This window comes from Apodemus sylvaticus, chromosome 7, assembly GCF_947179515.1.
Source record: "Apodemus sylvaticus chromosome 7, mApoSyl1.1, whole genome shotgun sequence".
In the NCBI taxonomy this organism is placed as follows: Eukaryota; Metazoa; Chordata; class Mammalia; order Rodentia; family Muridae; genus Apodemus; species Apodemus sylvaticus.
This window is the reverse complement of record NC_067478.1, coordinates 53,001,919-53,023,755: the sequence shown is the minus strand read 5'-3', so window position 1 is coordinate 53,023,755 and position 21,837 is coordinate 53,001,919. Positions and strand designations below refer to the sequence as shown.

Genomic DNA, 21,837 nt, shown 5'->3' with positions numbered 1-21,837 from the left:
TTCTCTTTCAGGGAGTTTACAGGGTTTCCTGAATCAAAATATCATGTACTGTCATTTCGGAATTCACTGTCTCGGGGCTCTTGCTATAGAGCTATGTGCAAACCATTAGAAAACAGAGTAGTAGAGAGCAGAGACAGGAAGATATGGAGGCCATTATAGTGATGGAATTGAAGGATGGGGGAAATCTGCATTTGCTTTTGCTTGTTTCCTAGACCAGCAGTTGCAGCCTAGATTTGGAATTGTTCCTTTATACTGAAAAACATGCAATAAATTTGTTGTTACTGAAGTAAGACAGTAGCTTGTTTGTTTTCTAATAATTATAAAATTATTTAGATGCAATGAACATGAAACTCATGCTGGGAATGGCTTTAGCTGTACCTTATAATTCTCTTAGTTGATGTGACCAAAGTTCCTAGAAGCAGAATGATTCAGCAATTAATAAGAGAGAGGATTGGCTTAGAGACTCCCAGAGCCACAAATTTAATAATAATAATAATAATAATAATAATAATAATAATAAAGATGCTTGGCTTGGGACAGGACTTATAATGATTGGAATTAACCCTAGATCATTTAAAGAACCAACCAGACTTGGACTATACTATTCTATGTGTTTTCGTTTGGATTTTATTTTCCCATAGAGTTTTTTTTTTTTAATATTGAATCATCTTTGGGGCTTATTAGATGTTTTTCACATGAAGAACTTGGAAAAATGGTAAAGACAAGATAATACATATCCATCATCAGAAAATAATAGTATGTTCATTTTAAGGCCAAATTATGTAATCAAAATGTAAGGAGGAAATGTTCTATAAACTTTCAAATTAAAATTTCAAAGTAGTTTTGTCTTTCTTATCTCTAAAAACAGAATATGAAGACCTTTGTGTATTACAAAATGTGAAGAATATTTAGACCAGTAGTTCTCAACCTGTGGATTGTGATCTTTTTGGGGGTCAATGTCTTTTTCACAGGAGTTACATATCCGATATCTTGAATATCAGATATTTTCATTATGATTCACAACAGTAGCAAAGTTATAGCTATGAAATAACAATGAAATAATTTTATGGTTGGGGTCAACACAACATGAAGAACTATATTAAAGAGTCACAGTATCAGGAATGTTGCGAACCACCTATTTAGAGGAATTTAATTCTCACTGGATAGTTAAGGAAACTTACCATGAAATCAAATCACTATATTACCATGGATATTTTATTATAGGGTTGCAATGTAGACAAATACAGGCTACACAATACTCTCCTCTTCCTCCTTGGTTTGAATTTGAAGTTTATTTCTGGATTTTTCAGAGGACTATCTATTTCTTGAAATATAAATTTTAACATGTGTGTTCCTCAATTGAGTACTTGAATCTATTTTCTTCTCTAGCTTTTCTTAGAATTTAAATATAATTTTATTTTTATGTTTTGCTTTTGTGTTTTATTCGTGCTTTGAGAATTACACACACACACACACACACACACACACACACACACACACTGAATTTAGATCATATCACTCACCTCTTTTCTTTCCAAAGCCCCTTACCTCCTCACCTCTGTATACCTCTCCCAACTCTATGTCCTCTTTCTATAGCACGTTGTGTTGCATGCTTTTAAATGTGTTTTATAAAATGAAAAATTCGGAGGCTCCACTTCTTAAGCATGAAGCCTGACATATCTGTATATGGCCAGCATGATGAGGTCTACCATTCTACCTCTATGCCTGACCTAACGCTTATAGTTCTCCCTTTTTACTAGAAACCTAAGTTAATTTTCTATTTTTAAAAGACTATGAAATACAAAAATATATATCTGTGAACACCATCTGTTGTATTTCTTCTCAACATTCCAGTAAAAGTGAAAATGAAATAAAGAATTAGGCAAATTATTAGTTAATATAAAAATAGATTTTATTTAGGTACAGAAAACAAAGACAATTATGAGACATAATTTTTTATTTCAGTAATAATTTGTTTATCCAAAATGACTAATATTTACTGCTAGTTAGAAGGACGTGAGACCAGCCATAATCAGTGTGGTCTTTATTTACCTTTTTACCTAGCAACCAAAGCCATTCTAAACCAAGTCTGTTTTATGTCCCAAATAATCTGCATCATGGATAATTGTGAGCAGTTTCTTTAGTAAAGACTCCCTATAAAGAAGTTCTTCCACTGTACAACAGTTTTTCAACTAGTTCCTCAGTTCTGTTGAGCTTGCAGCCTTTAGAACAGCAAACTTCCCACCTTCCAAAAAGGAAGGACCATCTCCCCTAACTTTCTCTTGAAGGAATGATTTATAGCCCAACACATTTCTTCAAAACGTTCAGCCTTCAACCTGAATTAGCCAAATCATCTATTTAAATCATGCTGCAGAGTTCGTGTGTCCTGTCTCGCTGCCTGAGGCCAGATGGCACAGGGATTATGGTCCTGACCTTGAAGGTGAGGGCAACCTTATTTCGAAGTACAATGAGTCCATGTCTTTAGAGCTCTGCTGTTAGATGTACAGTGAGTTACAGGCTCCCAACTGACTACCAAATGATTTCCATCAGAAGGTCTCCCTTGGAGGAACTCGCCTGTGGACACATTATTATCTTCCTATTAGCAGAAGCTGCTTATAAAGTCACTTATTTTGGGCTGCAAGAAAATGTCAAATAATGGGCTACCAAAATAAGGTATATAAAACTAAAACTCAGACATCTGCTAAGCTGCTTGTCATATGTATAGTGTTTACTTAGAGGTTTGAACCTTCCTGTAAGTGTATGTAACCTAACATCAGTGTAAAACAGGTGGCTGAGGCTGATGACAGTCATTTTATCTATTACACTGACTTATTTTTCTTGGTTTTTGGATACAAGGTCTTGCTATATAGCTCTGCCTCTCCTGTGTTGCCCAGGGTGACCTCAAGCTGTGACATTCCTCCTAGCTTAGCCTACCCCAGCCCCGCCTCCTGTGATTGTAGGAATGTGCTACAACATTTTGGTTTTTGCTTAGAACTTTAATTTTCTTTTTTCCCCTTTTATTGAAAATAGATATTTTTTCATATAATATATCCTGATAATTGTTTCTCCTTTCTCCAGTCCTCCCAGTCCCTCCACATCTTCCTTTTTATGAGACTTATGGGGAGGGGGGAACCTGGAAAGGGGAAATCATTTGGAATGTAAACAAAGAATATAGAAAAAAAGGGAAACAGACAGGCTTCTGTGTATAATAATAAAATAAAATAAAAAACAAAGTAAAATGATAAAACAGAAACCTGCACATTGAAATGGGAAACAGAAGGAAAAGAACCCATAAAAAGGTGCACACACACACACACACACACACACACACACTCAAGAATTTCAAAAGAACATTTTAAACTGAAAGCCACAGTGTAAAACCAAAGGCTCTTCGCTGGCCCTGTGCATAGTGCCTTGATCTCTGTGAGTTCATATGTGCATGGATCATGTTGAATTAGACGGCCCTTGGTTTTTGTTGGTTTGTTTGTTTTTGTTTTTGTTTTGGTGTCCTCCATCCCCACTGGCTTTTACACTCTGTTTTGCATCCTCTTCTGTAAAGTTCTCTGAGCTCCGAGGGGAGAGATTTGATGGAAACATGCCATTTTGGACTGAGTGTTCCCAAGTCTCTCACTCTGGTTGTAGGTATTTGTTCCCTTCTCTGATGATGGCTGAACATGGCACTGATCTGTGGGTACAGAAGTGTGCCACCAGGAGACATTCTATTGCTGTAGTATTTGATTTTACTCTAGGTTCCTAGGCTTTCTAGTCTCAAGTTCTTGGTCATCCAAGCAGAGTCTAGTACAGGTTCCTTCTCAGGTACTGGGCCTTATAAGTCAAGTCAGATGTGGGTTGATCATTCCCATAATCCTTAGGCCATCATATACCTTAGAAGGTCGATAGTGAGAGATGGGTGAAAATACAAATGTTGAGAGTTAGGCTTTAGGAACAAGTAGGCAGTCATGACCTCATGACTGGCTGAATAAGCATGAAATGCTTGTTTTGATCCATTTGAATTTATTGTTGTTTATTGGCATTATTTTCCTTATTTAGCACATTTCAGAGGGAATGTACAACTGGCCACCTTAGGTATTATATTTAAGTCACACCTCAATGTTTGGGGCTTAGAACAAATATGATCAGTTTTTGCACATTATTTGAATCATTGCGTACAGACTGAAGTTTCTCTTCGTTTTACAACTTTCTCCAATGCTATGCCATTTCCTTCTCATATGTCTAGGTCACATTTGAGCAAATTATCTAAAATGTTACATAAAGCATAGGAACTAGAAGAGCAAGCCAAGTTTCCAATAAATTGACTTGACTTTTTCTTTCTTGTGTGATGGACTTGTTAAATAGCTTATCTATTTAATTTCTCAAATGTAAGTTTTATTCACATTAATAGCCCCAAACAGGGTTACATCTAAGAAACACTGTATACTTAGTGTGTACCTTTTTATTTCAAAGTCTTAGAAATTTCATTCTGTGTTTTCTTTTTTCTTTTTTCTTTTTGATCAATTTGCACTAGCTCACATTTTTTTAATTGAATATATTCATTTACATTTCAAATGTTATATCCTTTCCCGGTTTCCCCTCTCCCAGAAAACTCCCAACCCATCCTCCCAGTCCCTGCCTCCAAGAAGATGCCCTTCTACCCAACCCACTCCCACCTCAATTTCCCCACACTGGGGCATCATAGGATCAAGGACCTCTCCTCCCACTGATGCCTGACAAGGCATTCCTCTGCCATACTTTTGGCTGAAACCATGTGTACCCAAGGGTGATTGATGGCTTAGTCTCTGGGAGCCCTGGGGCGTCTGGTTGGCCAACATCATTATTCGGATGGGGCTGCAAACCCCTTCAGCTCCTCCTAGCTCACATTTTTTTTATTGGTTATTTCATTTGTTTACATTTCAAATGTTGTCCCTGTTCCTGGTTTTCCCTCTGCAAGTTCCCTATCACATTCCCTCCCTGTACCTGTATGAGGATGCTTCCCGACCCACCCACCCACCCACTCCCACTTCAGTGCCCAAGCATCTCCCTATAGTTGGGGATCAAGCCTTCACAGGACCAAGGGCCCCTCTTCCCATTGATGTCAGATCAGGCAATCCTTTGCTACATCTGCAGCTGGAGCCATGGAGGTCCCTCCATTTGCAATCTTTGGCTGGCCATTTAGTGCCTGGGAGCTCTGGGGGAGGGGGATCCAGTTAGTTGATATTGTTGTTCTTCCTAAGCTCCTTCAGTCCTTCCCCTAACTCTTCCCTTGAGGTCCCTGTGCTCAGTCTGATGGTTGGCTACTGCGAGCATCCACATCTGCATTGGTCAGGCTCTGGCAGAGCCTCTGGGGAGGGGGGGATGTTATACTAGGCTCCTGTCAGCAAGCGCTTCTTGGCATCAGCAACAGTGTCTTAGTTTGGTGTCTGATGGCCTTTCCTTCAGCCTCTGCTCCACTCTTTGTCTCTGGGTTAAAAAATTGAGATGGGTTGGTGGCCCCATCTGTCACGCTTAGTTTTCTAATGAATCACAGCTTAAATTTATCAAATACATCAATATGTTCTCTTTTACCTCCAAACTTCCCTTTATGAAACTTTATGAAACTAGATTTCTATAAAACAAATTTGATTTTTCAGGACCTTACCTAAATTTTTTAGTACCCCAAACTAGTTTTGAATCATCTCAAAGTCCAGGCTCCTTTGTAAACACAGCACTTACTATCTAGAATCTTTCTTACCCCAGACCCAGAACTGTATCTCCAGCCTCACCTTCCACCACTCCCCTCCCTTCATATGGATTTCTTTACTCCTTTTTTTTCCTGAAAGAAAGCAAGTGATGCTTCCTTCCTTCCTTCCTCCTGGCTTTTGTTTGTTTGTTTGTTTGTTCGTTCTTTCTTTCTTTCTTTCTTTCTTTCTTTCTTTCTTTCTTTCTTTCTTTCTTCCTTCCTTCCTTCATCCCGTCTTCCCTTTCTTTCTTTCTTTGTTTCTTTGTTTCTCTCTCTCTTTCTCTCTTTCTTTCTTTCTTTCTTCCTTTCTTTCTTTCTTTCTTTCTTTCTTTCTTTCTTTCTTTCTTCCTTCCTTCCTTCCTTCCTTCCTTCATCCTGTCTTTCCTTTCTTTCTTTCTTTCTTTCTTTCTTTCTTTCTTTCTTTCTTTCTTTCTTTCTTTCTTTCTTTCTTTCTTTCTTTCTTCCTTCCTTCCTTCCTTCCTTCCTTCCTTCCTTCATCCTGTCTTTCCTTTCTTTCTTTCTTTCTTTCTTTCTTTCTTTCTTTCTTTCTTTCTTTCTTTCTTTCTTTCTTTCTTTCTTTCTTCCTTCCTTCCTTCCTTCCTTCCTTCCTTCCTTCCTTCCTTCCTTCCTTCCTTCCTTCCTTCTTCTTTCTTTCTTTCTTTCTTTCTTTCTTTCTTTCTTTCTTCCTTCCTTCCTTCCTTCATCCTGTCTTTCCTTTCTTTCTTTCTTTCTTTCTTTCTTTCTTTCTTTCTTTCTTTCTTTCTTTCTTTCTTTCTTTCTTTCTTTCTTTCTTTCTTTCTTTTCCCTTATCTATCTATCTATCTATCTATCTATCTATCTATCTATCTATCTATTTATCTGCCTACCTACCTACCTACCTACTTACCTACCTACCTATTTATTTGCTTCCCCCCGCCCCCATGGCCCTATCTGTTCTGGAAATTACTATGTAGACCATTTTGGCCTCAAAGTCACAAAGATCTCCCTGCCTCTGTCTCCTGAGTGCTGGGATTAAATGTTTGCTCCATCACCACCTGGCTTGATGAAGTGGGATCAGAGATAAACTACAAATAATTTCAATAGATTTGACAAAAGCTTGATAATTTATTATGGAAAGGAATCATCATCTTTAATTGGAAGTAAGATATGTGAAGAGAAACTTCATTTTTGCATGCCAGCTCTATATAATTCTAAAGACTTGGTTATTTAAACATAGAATCTATAACTGTTTAAATGAAAGTGTACATTTCGCTAGTGCTTTGAGTATTCATATGATGCTATAGAACCTTGGTTCTCAATCTTCCTAATACTGTAACCCTTTAATATAGTTCCTCATGTTGTAGTGACCCTGAATCACAAAATTATTTTTGTTATTACTTTGTAACTGTAATTTTGCTATTGTAATGAATTGCAATATAAATATTTGATATACTGGATAGTTTCTGTTCCACCCCCAAAGGGATTGTGACTCACAAGTTGAGAACTGCTGCTATAGCACAAATATATTCATATAAAGTTCTTTAGTCACTATCATCATATAATATTATCAAGGTATAACTGTTTGATAGATTAAAAAGTTGAATTACCTAAAAATACTCCTAAATAATTATTGTTTAGTTGAAGGATAAAGTAAAAGTGTAAAATAATTTTGCTTGGTTAAAATAATTTTGCTTGGTGTATTTCTTCTTATTCATTTTTAAAATGGAAATTTGGATATGATTGACATATCATTTGTCCTGTATTTTTCAATATAGGTATGTGTCCTGTGCCCTGGGCTGTCCATATGAAGGAAGCATCACACCCCAAAAAGTCACAGAAGTAAGATGCATCTCTAGTCTTTATGGTTACTGATAAGGGAGTATTATTTGTAAATTTAGACTGCTTTCTTTATTATTTAAATTTTTTCAATAGAAGAAACTAATGAGAACCACAGCTAGGAAATTTTGGCTGAATATAGGTTTGGTTATTTAACTAGTCATTTCTTTTAACATAGGCCTATGGGCTATACCTTCCTAAAGGTGGGTGATAATTGAGTCTTATAATTTGGATGCTTAAAGATAGAAAAAATAAAAGGCTTCCATCTGGTGCTTGTACATGACCTTAACCAAAGGAATGCTTTCCCACTTCCCATCACGGTGCAGACCATTGTACACACACATGTAGGTAGCCCTTTCTCCTTCATCCTTTAGTACCAACATCAGAGTTTGGGCTCAGTGTTTCTGCTCACCTGTGATTTTCACTACAATGCTAAGTTGTTATGACAGAAATTTATGACAGTAGATTTTATTCATTAAGAATCTGCTTAGTGGATTATTGAATCTGCTTATTCTAATTATTTCTTTACCATTAATTCGTCCTAATGAATACCAAATACTATTCCTTGGGAATTAGTTTAGAAACTTATTTGTAGATGAATTATATTAAAGCAAACTTTTGTTAGAGTTATACATTTTCATGAGTTTGTAATACAACACTGAATCAGTAAATGTGATATTATTAGAAAACCCCCAAGTTATATAGAGTAATTACAGTCCAGATGAAGTCATTCCTCTTTTGAACTTTCATCTAAACTTCTAAAGTTCACTAAAGACTTTCCTAGAGAAGGTTATCTCATTAACTATCTTCTTTCCTTTCAAATGTATTGTGGAGATAGTCAACTTTCTAGGCCTATTTTACATTTGGTACTATTCTGGCTGCTAAGAATTTCTGTTTTACTTTGACTATAAATGATCAGAATAACTCCAGAGCACTGTGTTGTTTCTGACTAGTTGAAATTGATGGTTGACATTAATCATGATTTCCTGTCACCTGAACTTCAGGTGTGATGTATATTTCTTCACTGCTCAACCAAAAGAACAAATGAGCTGTATGCCAAAATGAAGTTTTCTCTCAAAGATCGCATATAGTATTGCTAAATGAGTTTAAAAGTACTTAATATGTAGCTTTATTTAAAATTTGGTGAGAGTGATACGCCATCTTTAATAAAACTGTGCCATAATACTTAAGATGATTGAATGAAAGCACAGTAGCATAAAATAAATGTTACACTTTTAAAAATTAAAAAAAGAAAAAGCTCCTTGCTCACAGAGGCAAATGTACTAGGAAATGATGAAGTTTAGGTTTTATGGTGCTTTACTTATATCCAAGGCTCCATTAGGAATTTGCATAGACCACTATATATTCTTTTATTTTCAATGAATATTTCCAAAGGGGTTGACTTTGACCTCCTAGACCTGTGTCTGTATCTTGCAGACAGACTTTTGTCCAGACTGTTGTCCATCTGTTGCACTGTTTTAGCATGGAAGAGATGCACACTGCTCTTTCTTCCTCATCCTCTTCCTTTCCTTTTCCTCCTTCCCCTCCTTCTTTTTTAACATTATAACAATGAGAGTGCTGCTGAAGCCTCACAGACAGAAGTATTAAAAATTCACAATCAGCAACCTTGCTACAGTCCTCTGTGCTAGCCTAATACATTTTGTGAATTCATTCTTTTCTTTCTGAAACAACTGTTAGATACTGATTACTTTTGCAGACACTTTTCCACACTTTATGCTCCTGTTCTTCTCTTGCTGTGGCCCTCTCTTGTACATTTGATTTTTTTTTTCCCTTACTGTCAGATGCTCCCTGCCTTTCACAAGCCAGTGGCTTGGAAGCCACTAATCTTTGTGTGTGTATACTTTCTCAAACATGTTTCAGATCCTTCTCTCTCACCCCTTTCAGTTTACTTTATCTCCAGAAACTCACAGCCTACTGCTTGAGAGCTCTAGGCCAGTGTCCAGTGTCCATTATGTACACTAAGACATAATGTAGAACTTGATTTTTTTTGGCCAAAGTCTTATTTTAGCTCCATTTGTGCATATCTCTGTGATACTGGCAAAACATGGTCATTGTTTGTGTCCAAGATTACAAGAGTTATCTCAAATTTGCGTCCTTGCCTAACACGGTGCCTGGAATAAGGTGGCGCTGGGCAAGTCTAAGTTGATTGGACAAGTTAATGGAAAAAATATCTTTTATTTATTATATTTTTGCAGCCAAGCATGCTCTTAACATTGTCATGAGCATTGCAAGTTTGAAAGTAAACTGTCAAGGCTTTAGAAAACATTCAGAAAAAAAAGTTTGTTGTTTTTATTCAACAAATTAGTACCAGAAGCAGCAATAGATTAAGCTCATGATCAACCCAGAATCTAGTCTGAGTGAGAGCAAATAGTCAATCCCATACTTGTTTGATTCCAGAAACCCCATAAAATAACATGCTGTCCTTATGAAGGCATGTCTCTTTCATTGTGATCATTAGGCTTGATAAGAGCTTGACATTTACCTTGCATGTATCCCTTCACTCACAAGATGGAACATTTAAGCTAGGAATGTTATGTGATTCTTCCTTTTTCTAAGCTACTTAGTGACAGAGCTGAAATCACTGCCAATGTCTCTTGGTCTCTGATATAATGCCCAGAGAAACACTACTTCCAAAGTAGACCTTCAGTACTTCAGTTAAAATTGAAAAAATATTAACCTCATCTCTATGAAGAGCATGAACTTGAACAGATAGATGGATGGGTGTGTATATACGAAGTAGGTAGGACTCTAAGACAAAATTGAACATACAAGATATAATGGTAATTTCATCCAAGCTATTAATATGGGGCTTACAATTTAATGAGCATAAAGGAGGACCAAGAAAAAAATAAAGCATAAATTTTCTATGGACAAACTTATCATAGTTGTAATTTTAAACTCACATAAGAGTTCAGAGCATGCTTCTTATTTTCATTGTCTTACCAGGAGTTTGCCTTTCAACAGGTTTCAAAGAGATTGTATGGTATGGGCTGCTATGAGATCTCTTTGGGAGACACAATTGGAGTTGGTACTCCAGGCAGCATGAAGATGATGTTGGAAAGTGTCATGAAAGAAATCCCTCCAGGGGCTCTTGCTGTTCATTGCCATGACACGTATGGACAAGCCCTCGCAAATATTCTAACAGCTCTTCAGGTAATTGTAGTCTCTGCTCTAGCTGTGTATACTTATTTGTGACATGGGCATGTTGAGAATTTCTGTGAGATAAATTTTTCAAATGCAAATGTAATGCTTAAACAATAGGTATTATATAGTTTGCCTTGAGATTCTGTGGATATGTTTAAACATTGCATACACAAGGAAATACTAACAAATGCTAGACAATTTTTTTTTAGGGAAATGGAAGTCATTACTATTTTGTATGATTTGGTCAAGTTGTTGGTGTTTTATTTTTAAAGTATCAATTCTATTAGATCTATGGTTTCTAATTTCCATGCTTATATACTACAACTATAAAGTTTGACAGTTGAATATTATGATATGTTGAGAAGTAAAGAGACCAAACAGTAGCATATACTATTGTAATCATGAAATGAATGATCTTTTGATAGTTTGATTGCTCTATGATGAATATATATGGAGTAGGAATATAGACTATTTTCTTTACATTTTTAATGTTTGTAACATCACTTTGTGTGTGTTACATGTGTGTGTGTATGTGTGTGTGTGTGTGTGTGTGTGTGTATGTGTGTGTGTCTGTGCATTCACATTTAGGAATTGACCCTTAGGCCATACTCATGCTAGGCAAATTCTCCCCCACTGATCCCACAACCTTACTTTTAATAGAACCTTTGTTTATGTTAATCAAATGATTCCGTTATATGTTAAAGAAAGCTACCTAAAATATGAGAGTATTAAGAAACACTTAATTATATGCCTTTCTATGTGTAGTTATCTAAAAAGTAAATTGAAATACTTTTATTTTAAAATATTCTTAGTCTCCTGAAAAAATAAATTAATTTGATATCCTCACAGTTATAATTTTGACAGTTAAAGGTAATACGATCACAGTTTTTGGTGAAAACGAAGGTTGGTGTGTAAAGCTTAATGTTACAGGCCCAAAGTGTTCAATTGTTGACAGAAGTTTAGAAATAGTGGGAAGAGCTTATTTTGACACGTATTATATATTCAAGAAGAATAAAGATTATCTTATGATATTTTGGGATACTGCAACTTTAAAAGTTTTCCTTCCTAGGAAATCTAGGGCAACGGAGTACTGGGCATGTCTTCAGGCGTCTGTGTGTGGCTTCACCTTTTTGTATTAGCTGTTCTTGAGCACATTTTTAAGGTTCTCCCTCTACTTTGATATTTATCCTTATTTCTATATTTTCAGATTATGAGTAGTGACTCACTTATATACCACATTTATTGTTCTATGGATGTTAGCTTAGTTGTTGGGAATAATGGCTTATAGTGTAAAGTTTCAGAATGTAAACAAAAAATAATCATTAGTTTCTGTCTATCAATACTGCTTGTTCAGGTACTAAATATTTTTTATGTTCATTTTGACTTGAATTGCTAAGAAAAGTATATCTGTGGAATTATAGTCATATGCTATATAATGATATTATTGTTTTATATTTTTATTAAATATTTAACAATATTTAAATAGATAGTAGATTATACAGATATTAATTATAAGATATTAATGCTGAAAACTACTGTCTCCAGGGATCTGGTATCCATCATGGTGTCTTAATGTGATGCATTAGTCATGTGCCATGATTCTGCTGTTAGCCAACATGTGTTGCTAATTATATGAAAACACACCACAAAAGTCATGTTTAGTACTGACAATCATATCATAGCATTGTATATATAGTTGTATAAATATAATATTTATTCAATAGTATTGGCAGCTATAGTAAGCAAATATTTTTTATTTTATGCACTTATATATCTTCCTTCCTTCCTTCCTTTCTTCCTTCCTTTCTTCCTTTCTTCTTTCCTTCCTACATTTGTTCTTTTCTTGTATGTGCTTGATGCTGGCCCCCTGATTCGGAGACTTCTTATCTGTGCTAGGCTAGTGTTCTAAGACTGAGCTATAAACCTAGCCCAACTGTTGTTTTACTTCACTTCTGCTGCTGATTAAGAAAATACACTGAGGACCAGTGCAATCTTCTACTTTTTTGAATCAATTTATTGAATCAAGATGCCATGCAGAGTGATCCACTCTGGGTTTGTATGAGTACATTGTATGATGCACAGTGATACAACTTATTCCCAAGGCATTCCTCAGAATGTCATAATAAATGTTTGCACTTATCAAAATTAACCTACAGAATAAGAAGGAATAATTCCCAGTAGGGAATATGTATGTTTCAAAAAGTTAAAAAAACGACTGAGGTAAATAGCTTGGAAAGATGAGGTGAAACTTGATCAGTTGAGTGGCATCCTTCTCTTTCATAGATATGCACTGAAACCTAGGAGAACATTGGAATCCTGTACGGGGGACACTGTACAGTTTGGAACATGAAAAAATTGTATGTGGCTAAGACTACTCAAAAGACCACACTCTCAAAAAAAAAAAGGATGTACAACAACAACAACAGAAACAACAACAGAACCCCTGCCACATACAAGGAAGAAAAGCTTGCTTATTTTTCATGACATTGACTATAAATGGAAAATAAGTAGAAAACATCTCTTTATATATCATAAAATGTTGTATTTTATAGCATTCATGTGAGTTCAGAATTTGGCTTTACACTGAATTTGTTTGGTTTGAAAGACAAACCAAATAATTACTCTAAGGTAGTTGTGGGTCAGTGGGACCTGTATTTTCCAATGATATGTCTATTCTGAAGGAATGCCATTTTTAAATTTAAAATTTCACATATTGTGTGTGTGTGTGTGTGTGTGTGTGTGTGTGTGTGTGTGTGTGTGTTAGGGAAGAGGTAATTATTATAGTTTTTATCAGCTCCTTTGGTAGATAAGAAAACATAATTTTTTGCTGTATCCTTTCCCATATATACAATCTCTATGTAAATTATGGCAGGCAGGAGGCAGGAGGGAGGCGAGATGGCCTGAGAACGCAGTGATATTCTTCAGCTCCATGGTATCTACCAGCTTCATTTATGGTTTCAGCGTAAACACATGGGGAAAGAGTATCACAGCAACTTGTGTATTTGAAAACATGTTGTGAGGACTGAGAACCCACTGTAAATGAACAATGAGAAAATGGTCAAAAGCAGAGGCAGGCAAAGGACACGCGTGCTTCAAAATCCTAGATGCTTCCTTCTTCCATGTGTGTGTCCATTTGGCTTTGGGTTGCATACAGTTTGGTAAGATACTAACAACGGAAGGAAAACGCATACACTCCGACTTTCTAGAAACTGTCCATATTTCAGAAAATCTTTAAGTCTTTCATAATTTTAAATTCATTGAAGAAAACCAGGTATGGCTTTGGAATGTCACTGTAGACATGTTGATCCAAGCCTCTAATGGCCCTGGATAAAGAGAAGCTTACCAGAGACCATTCTAAGCCCACCTTTTAATAGAAATGGCAGTAACAACAATAAAACAAGCAGGTTTAAATTTAGATAACAAGAATCTTGAACAAAAACCCCCTTAATGTTTCAATGTAGGGGAAATGAGAGAGCCCAACTTCATTAGCAACACGGCTAACCTTGGCTTCAGGAAGCAGGGGCTATAGTGCATTTTAATGGAATCTTTGAAGTGGTTTCTAGTAAAATTTGTGGTGTATGTAGAGTGGATATCATTTGCTTTCATTCAGGGGAGGAGAAACAGTTTGCAGTGTTCCAAACTAGAAGTTACTATTAAGGCAAGGAGACATGTAATAAGTAGAAACTTGGCTGCAGTGGTAGGAAACAAATGGGAGTAATAAACGAAATGCCCCCCTCAGTCTGGAAAGCACATCCAGTCAGATGGTAGAGGGACCTTTCTTGGATTTTTAGGTTTTATTGTTTTTTTTTTTAATTACTTAAACATGTAATTCATAGGACCACATGGGTATCTGGATATCAGTAATTCATAATTATCAGATTTTTTAATGTAGAGAAAATATTCTTATTATAGATGTAAGTGTGGGATATTTGTACCTACCCAAAAGCAATAGAGCAAGAGAATGAGGTGATAAAGTGTACAACAGTTTAGTAATGGAAGAAACATACATGGCCCTACATACTTGTCTCCAAGTTTATGCAAAAGCCGAGTTTTACCCTGTTTAATATTCCCCAAGTCCCCAAATAAAACACTAGTTTAACAAATTGGTTAATCTACTTAATATAAAACAATTGCTCATTTTTCTCCATTAAAATGTTTTGAGCCTTCATAATTGGGTAAAGCAGGGTAAAACAAATAAGACCCAATGCTACAAATAGCAGTTCCATGTTAATTGCTAGCATAGAGACAAAGCAGAAAGCCCAACATTTCTCATGAAGAAATACTACATGCTTTTTTCCCCTTAAATTTAATAGACCTCTAGCTAGTGTGCCTTTCCTTATAATGCTTTCCATATGTTTATTATTCTCTTTTAGAAAGACTAAATTATTAACCTAATTTTTACATCAAAAGCATTCATGGTTTTATGTAGACTCTTACTAAACCATGTTAAAATGCCACCAAACTACAAGTTTTTCCTAATGTAATTGGTTTATGTGGTTTTCAAAGAGGATTTAAAACAATTTCCACTACTACCTAGCCAAGCCTTTCTCTTTTTCACTTCATACTTGTTACAGAGGGTGTAATTGTGCAAAATTGAGACAAGTCACAGAATTTCCAGAAGAATTCTTTGATAATGGTGCAGTTGGTTGACAAACTTGTGACAGTCATTGCAATTACTTTCTTAGTCAACCATATTAGCATAGAGCATGTATCTTATTTATAGTAGAGCCATAGTTCAGAGCATTGGGCAGCAAATATATTTTGCAAATGCATGCATTAGATATTGTTCACGCATTTGGTACATTTAAAACAGCTAAGTAAAATAGATTTACCAGCAAGAAAAGAATGCAGGTGATTTCTGGTGTAAGATGGTGAGTGAGAAACATCCTCTTGTCCAAAGGAGACCTCACATTGCAAGAAGAGAACGAGAGAAACAGCTATAGAAGATAAGAAGGAGATGACAGGACAGCTACACATCACAGAGAGATAGAAAGTCACCACCAAAGAGCGGGATATTTCCTGAGGGAGACATTTAAGTAAAGGACAAATATAGATGTCCAACTAAAGAAGACAAAGAGAGTCTCCTCCATTATCATCTTACTGTTGAAATTCTGAAGTGCGCAGCAGAGAGAAAGAGTATGGAAAGCTGTGAGACACGAGTGCTGTTATGAGAAATTCATCAGAGTAACACCAATCTTCAGCAGAAACTTTCAGGCAAAGGAAAAGGAGGCTATTGTATATCAAGGCTTACAATCAGCATTGCTGTACCTAGAAAATTAACTTTTAAAACTGAAAGAGAAACAACGATATTTCATTATTAAAGGAAAATAAAGCTAAAATAATTAATGATCAACATGTCAGTCAACACTACAGAAAACCAGAGAGAGAGAGAGAGAGAGAGAGAGAGAGAGAGAGAGAGAGAGAGAGAGAGAGAGAGAGATTGAGAGAGAGAATTCATACCCAGGAAAACAAAGATTAGTAAGAATTAATCCTGTTAGAAGGATAGATAGACAAAAAAAAAAAACCCAGAGAGATTGGACAATACATTTGTGAATAATTGGTTGGCTATAACCAACAGAGAAATGATACTTTAAAAAATCTCAGCATCAAATTAAAATAAAAAGTTGAGTTATGAATGTCCATGAGACACAATGAAGGCAGTTGTAAGTAGTCTGTGTTTTGGCATCTTAAACAAAAGATCTCAAATCACAAACTAGTGATGTCTTAGAAAAAATATAGCTAGATAAAAACTAGTCAAACAGGAATTCAATAGATATAGAGAACTAATGATGATCAGAGCAGAAAGTAATAAAGTAATTATGAGGAAATTAATAAAGGTACTTAAAGAATAACACAAAAGTCAAGCAAGGGAGAGTTTGTTCTTTGAAAATAACAAAGTTGATGAATTGTCTAACTAACCAAAAGAAAACTTAATAAAATCAGAGAAAAAAATCATAGGATATTATACAGAGTTTTGAAAGTAGGATAATTAGGGAAAATTTTGGACTATTTCAACAAGTGAAAAAGCATAAAGATACAGATGAATTTTTAAACACACATGATCTACTTAAGTGAACCAAGAGAATACAGATGACCAAACACAGTAACTGACAAGTAATGAGGCTAAAGTAGTAATGAAAAACTTCTCAACAAGTATACTCCTGGAACAGACAGATACACTGCCACATTCTACCAGATCTCCAGAGAGCCAACTCAAAGGTAATTTTTTTTCCAGAAAAAGCACTCAAACTCCAAAAGAAAAGAAAATACTTATAATAACAAACAGACAGAATAAGCACTTGGTACTAATGGAAATAGATAAAAAAAATTTCAAGGAAATAGTTGGAAATTTGATTCAATATAACAATGAAATGATTGTGTAACACAATTAAGTTGGTTTTAATCCAAAGATTCAATGATGATTCAGCAGATACAAAATATATCCCTGTGTAGTAAAAGTCTTAAGGAAATGAAGTATGAGAGGATTAAATTTCTATGTGGCATTATTATTCTCCTAAACAGGGCAATAACAAACTAGTTCCTATGTTCTTAATTTATTCCTTGGTTTTTGGGATAGGATCCTTCACAAGGAACTACAGCTCACCGTGAAACTGGTTGCCCATTGAATTCCAGGGATTTACCCATCTCTTCTTCCCCTGTGCTGGAGTTCCAGGAATATGCTTCACTGGGAAGGGTCTTTTACCTTGATACTAGGGCTAGAATCAGACTTCTTAAATATGCAAAAATGATCTGGAATTCCTGATCCTCCTGCCTCCACCTCTGGAGTGCTGGGATTATAGAATATAATGCCATGTGAGGCTTCTACACTGCTTAATTGGTAAAAACAAAACCAAACCAAATTATAACTAAGACCAGAATTGCAGAAGCTGCTATAATCTCCATGGTTCCTGAATAATTGTGTATAGTACCCCAGAATTAGACAAAACTATAAAACATAATTAATATGAAAACTCATTAAAAGGCAGTTACTGCATTTATACATATTTTAAAATTAACTGACATTTATTAAATGGGTTAAAACTTGATTATTGCATAAGTACATTAATATGATTTTCACATTTTATATGTGAAAATAAAAATCTTACTGAAGAAAATGATGCATCTGGAAAGGTGGCTTGCTGCTTAGGAGCATTTGATGCTCTTAAAATGGACCTGGGTTCTGTTTGACACCGCACAACCATCTGTAACTCCAGGTCCTGGGGAACCAGTAGCACCTGGACACGTGTGGATTATACTCACACATCACACACATACACATACATTAATTAATTCTTTAAAAAATGATTGTGCCTCATAGTGCTTATCTGTGTATCTATTAGGATAGAGTTTGTCACAGAATGTATTCAGTACCTATTTTTAGTTACATGAACAACCTACAATAATTCATCACAGTTGACACAAATAATTTGTACTTAAGAGGCCATTCCACAGTGAAGAGATTTATAAACAACTGGAAACATTTGGCTGCTTCCAGGCAGGGTTTCCAGAGTGTATGACTTGCATTTATTGAATTCTCTGACTACTGCCTTTCCGCTTTGAATTTAACCTTTACTGATACTGTTAAATAAGTCTGTTCTTTGTACTGTAAGGACATTTTCTAATTTTGTAAATTACTTTCATCTGTTCAAATCAGGACTCGAAATAGTTTGTCAACCTATGAAAAGATTATGAGAAAATTATCCAAATAATGAAGCTAAAATATTCTAAGAAAAGCTTAGATTCTTTATACATAAAACATTAAATGTATTTATATTAAGGATCTGAATACCTTAAGAAATTTCTCGGGAAAAACCTTTCCCTGTAGGATATGGGAAATATTTATAAGACTCTAATTTTATGAGGTTAAAAAAAATGAGGTTTAAAGGGTGTGTTTGAAAATCAGTTTCCTTTTCATATGTCCTCACCGTAACTATAGATAAGTAAATAAGACTCATGATTTTAAAAATGTGTTTACTTTTGTCAGCATTCCTGAAGGAGACATTTGTTTACATAGCCCATACTTACTCTTTTCAATTGAGAGTCAGAGCCTATAGAGCCATAGCCTTTACCTTTTCTTTAAAACAGTCTTATTGCATTTAGTTTTTCACTTGTGAGGGTTTCGCCTGCCTCTCTGTCTGTGTACCCTATGTGTATGACTGGTGCTTCCCGAGGTCAACAGAGGGCATCTGATCCCCTGGAACTGCAGTTACACCCAGATGTGCACAGCCATGTGGGTCCTGGGAAGCTAACCCCGTCCTCTGAACCAGCAGCCAATTAGCAAATCCTCCAGCACTTTTTTCTTTTCTACAGACATATTGGAACACTTCTCCTTGAAAATAATGTGGGACACAGAGTAATAGTATATGCTTCAGCTCTAAGAAAGGCAGCACGACTTTCCATGGGTGATGTTAGATTAATCCAATAAAGCACAGATTTTATCTTTCCACAAAGTAAATAATTTTTGTTACTAAGATATCAGTCCAATAAATGTAAAAAAATACAAGCCTGAGACCATTCAGTGTGGCTTGCATGTGTGTTTCTGGGCTGATTACTTAATATTGGATAACAAACCATGAGCTCATCCTGGAGTAGAGTGACTCCTACTCTCAGCAGCTAATAGTTTGTAGCTTTTCCTTTTGAGGTGGGGCCTCACCTATACTGGGATATCAACTAGTGTTGGAGTGGTTTAGTCCTTGTATAGGCAGGCTCGCTAGAGTCTCAGACACTTTCTGGTCCTCTGGTTCTTATCACATTTCTGCTTTCTCTTCCAAAATGTTCCCTGAGTCGTAGGTGCAGGGATTGTATTGTGGTTGTATTTGTAACACTCTCCGTCTACAAAAGAAACTTCTTTGATGAGGGATGAGATCTACATTTAGTAGGAAGATACTACTAAGGAATGATATCTGAGAGGTATCGTCTCCCCTAAGTATAGTGAATATATCCATTTAGTATGGAAAGAATCTGGTATGGAATCCCCTTTCAGCCTTTAAAGTGCCATTGCAAGCTTGTCTGAATGAAGTGTGGTCTATTGTTTATTCGCTGATCACCATTTTCATGTCAGAAAAGTCAATGAAATGGAGCTCAAGTTCTTCCCCACTAATGATTTGAAATTTGTCTTATATCATTGAAAAATAAATATATGTAAAGTATTTCCTCTATGGTCTTCCCCCCTCTCTCCCTTCCTCTGTCCCTACCTCCATCCAGGTTTTCCTTCTCTGTCCCTCCCTTCTTTCACTTTTTCTTTGTCCTTCCCTTCTTCCCCCACTCTGCCTGTCTTCTTTATGTGAGTATGTCTCTGTGTGTGCGTATGTTATATGTATGTGCATACGTGTACATATGTGAGTGTACTGGCGGAGGACTGCGGACCCTCTTAGTTATCTTCTCCTGACAGTTTTCGCTGTTGCTTGCTCTCCACATATCTCTGCATCTGATACAAGCTCTGAAGCCTACAGGTCATTAAGTTAGACTCCAGCACTGTGGTCACACAGCGAGGCATGCTTCTGTGTCTAGAGTTTATATGGTGCTAGGGTTCTAAACTCAAGTCCTGGTCCACTCAACTGACTGCTTTATCTCCCTGACCCTGGGAAGAAAAATGGCTACTTTAGAAGCAGTCATTGCTGCAGAGACCCCAATGTGATGTGATGTTTATGCAGTCACGTGGCATTGTACTCTTCTCTTCATTACCAATCTATTTATTTTAAATTTATTTTTTAAAATTATATCCCAAGTGGTTTCCCCCTCCCATTCCTCCCTTGAAGACCCCCCCTTTGCCTCTGAGAGGGCAATTCCCTCCCAGTCTCCCCACCCTGGATTATCATTTCTATTTTCCCTCTCAACATCTATCTTGAACAGGCACACATGCATAACTATATAAATACAACCTGCTGAATCTATTTAAGCATTGCTTGTATGGATATGATTTCAGGACTGACCATTTTGTATTGGGGAGCCAATTAAGGCACTCATCCTTGGAAAAGCTAATTCTCCATCTCTCAGCAGTCTATGCTTGCCTGTAGTTCTTTGTTTAGAATAGGGATCCCATGACATATTTTCTCCTTCCACATTGGTCTGAATATTGATATTGCAATTGTTCAGATCTTGTTTATGCAGCCATTTCTATGAAAAACTTGTTTCAGAAGACATTCTGGTATTCTGACTCTTACAGTCATTCAATATTGTTAGATAGGTCATAGAAATAATCAGAAAGTAGACACTGTAATCTATCAATACAATAAAGGAAAACAGATTTATGATCATCTCAGATAATTTGGCAAATCACTGACATTCTTTTCACTCCTAACCAAGAACTTATTTGCAATTGATATCTGAATGGAAAATCAATTTTCTCCAGTGGAGTGTCACTGGGCATATCATACACAATCTAGAGCAATTATGGCCAGAAGGAGCTGGCTAACACAAATTGTACTCCATGGTTTTTTTTGTGGGGGGTGGAGGCTGCTTGGTTTTGGTTTTTGTTGCTTTTGTCTTACTCCTTTTTATTGTTATGATTTTCATTTTTGTTTTGTTTTTAAGACAGAAAGGGAAAGAGAGAGAAAGGGCATGAAATTGGGTATCTATGGCAGTGAAGAAGGTCTAGGAGTAGTTGAAGGGGCAGATTGGATTAAGACATAGAATATGAAAAATTTAATGAAAACAAAGAAAAATAAAAGAATCATTGAGATTATTAACAATGTAGGAGATTCTGGTCAGAACAGAAGTGCAAGACATAGACAAAAAAAAAGTAAAATAATTATCATTCCAGATATCCTAATTGTATAGTGAGCATCTCCAAAGAGATTTTAGAAAAACTAATAAAACTAGAAACTATAACAAGATCATAGTACGCAAGCACAGCACACGAAAGCTCATAATATTATATGGTATCATTTTATACTTATTTATTTGTTTTATGTATGAGTGCTCTATCTGCATGCACACCTGCATGCCAGAAGAGTGCATTAGATCACATTATAGATGGTTGTGAACCACCGTGTGGTGGCTGAGAATTGAACTCAGGACTCTGGAAGAGTAGTCAGTGCTCTTAACTGCTGAGCCATCTCTCCAGCTCCATATATGGATATTCTTAAGAGAAAAAATCATTATAAGATGAAGTAATGAATTTATGACTATGCTGTCTTGAA

The 21,837-nt window shown here is 35.9% G+C and overlaps 1 protein-coding gene across 1 annotated transcript in view; it reads left to right on the top strand.

Moving 5' to 3' along the window:
• Hmgcll1 (3-hydroxymethyl-3-methylglutaryl-CoA lyase like 1) overlaps positions 1 to 21,837 on the top strand; it is a 118,559-nt gene that overhangs the window by 60,546 nt on the left and 36,176 nt on the right. The window contains exons 6-7 of the mRNA XM_052187785.1: positions 7,471 to 7,534; positions 10,517 to 10,705. Of these exons, the coding sequence (XP_052043745.1) occupies positions 7,471 to 7,534; positions 10,517 to 10,705 (253 nt within the window). The remainder of the gene's footprint in view (positions 1 to 7,470; positions 7,535 to 10,516; positions 10,706 to 21,837) is intronic.